The sequence below is a fragment of the Temnothorax curvispinosus genome, unplaced genomic scaffold (assembly GCF_003070985.1).
Source record: "Temnothorax curvispinosus isolate PA1 unplaced genomic scaffold, ASM307098v1 QBEX01014386.1, whole genome shotgun sequence".
Classification (NCBI taxonomy): domain Eukaryota; kingdom Metazoa; phylum Arthropoda; class Insecta; order Hymenoptera; family Formicidae; genus Temnothorax; species Temnothorax curvispinosus.
The window spans coordinates 1-1,082 of record NW_020224166.1 but is presented as its reverse complement, the minus strand read 5'-3'; the positions used below and the strand labels follow the sequence as shown (position 1 = coordinate 1,082).

The window sequence follows — 1,082 nt, the reverse complement described above, 5'->3', positions numbered from 1 at the left end:
GTCAAGGCCAAAATTCAGGACAAGGAAGGAATCCCTCCCGATCAGCAGAGGTTGATCTTCGCCGGAAAGCAACTCGAGGACGGCCGCACGCTTTCAGATTATAACATTCAAAAAGAATCCACCCTGCATTTGGTCTTGAGGCTGCGCGGCGGTATGCAGATTTTCGTCAAAACTCTCACCGGTAAAACAATCACACTGGAGGTCGAGGCTTCGGACACGATCGAGAACGTAAAGGCTAAGATTCAAGACAAAGAGGGCATTCCTCCCGATCAACAAAGGTTAATTTTCGCGGGCAAGCAACTCGAGGACGGACGGACTTTGTCCGATTACAATATCCAGAAAGAATCGACACTTCACCTTGTACTTCGACTTAGGGGCGGAGATGTCTGATTCTGCAATTGTGATTTCTGCATTCGCGTTGTATTAGACCATTTAATTATTTTTTTATAATAAATTCTATTACAGGAGTTTTTAATTTTATTTATTCGCACATGGAAATCTTGCGTACCGAGTTTTGATGAATAAAGGAATTTAATTTTGCATACTGTAATAAAATGTCTCATCTCTTAGAACCTTCTTATCCTAATACTGATCCCCTTGAATGAGAAAATGTTACAGATATCCCAATTATTTAATAAATAAAATGAAAAAATTAAAGTTTATTAAATTTGCTTCATAATATTTATACAAATTGAACTTTGTGCAAATGTTTAATGATATCTAATGTATATTTTTTCTAGTGAGTTTTTTTTTTACATAAGCTGTATGTTTTTTAATGCTTCAATGAAAGAACATGAACGAGTAAATAACTAATTATTTCAAAGTAGTGTAACACTTTTATATCTTGTTTTTATCACGATGAATGGTTGATTGTTTATTCTACGTTTTGAAATAAATATCGATGTTTTAATTTATATACGTGATATGATTTTGGATAAATTAAGATCGAACTATACGCTTGAACTATAATATACCGCTTGAAGATATTGTTAGTAATGGCCAGACATTTTGATAGAAACTTTTCTTTATTATTAATTGATGGCGCCACTAGGTCTTTTCTTGATTGTTTTCCTCTGACAAAT

General features: G+C 34.3%; 1 protein-coding gene across 1 annotated transcript; it reads left to right on the top strand.

Annotated features, from left to right (window-relative positions):
- On the top strand, positions 1 to 550 carry LOC112464642 (polyubiquitin; the record flags this gene model as incomplete). Its single annotated transcript, XM_025031770.1, has 1 exon — positions 1 to 550. A coding segment is annotated over one exon (390 nt), but the record flags the coding sequence as incomplete, so codon positions are not given.
- Between the last annotated feature and the right edge of the window lie 532 nt (positions 551 to 1,082).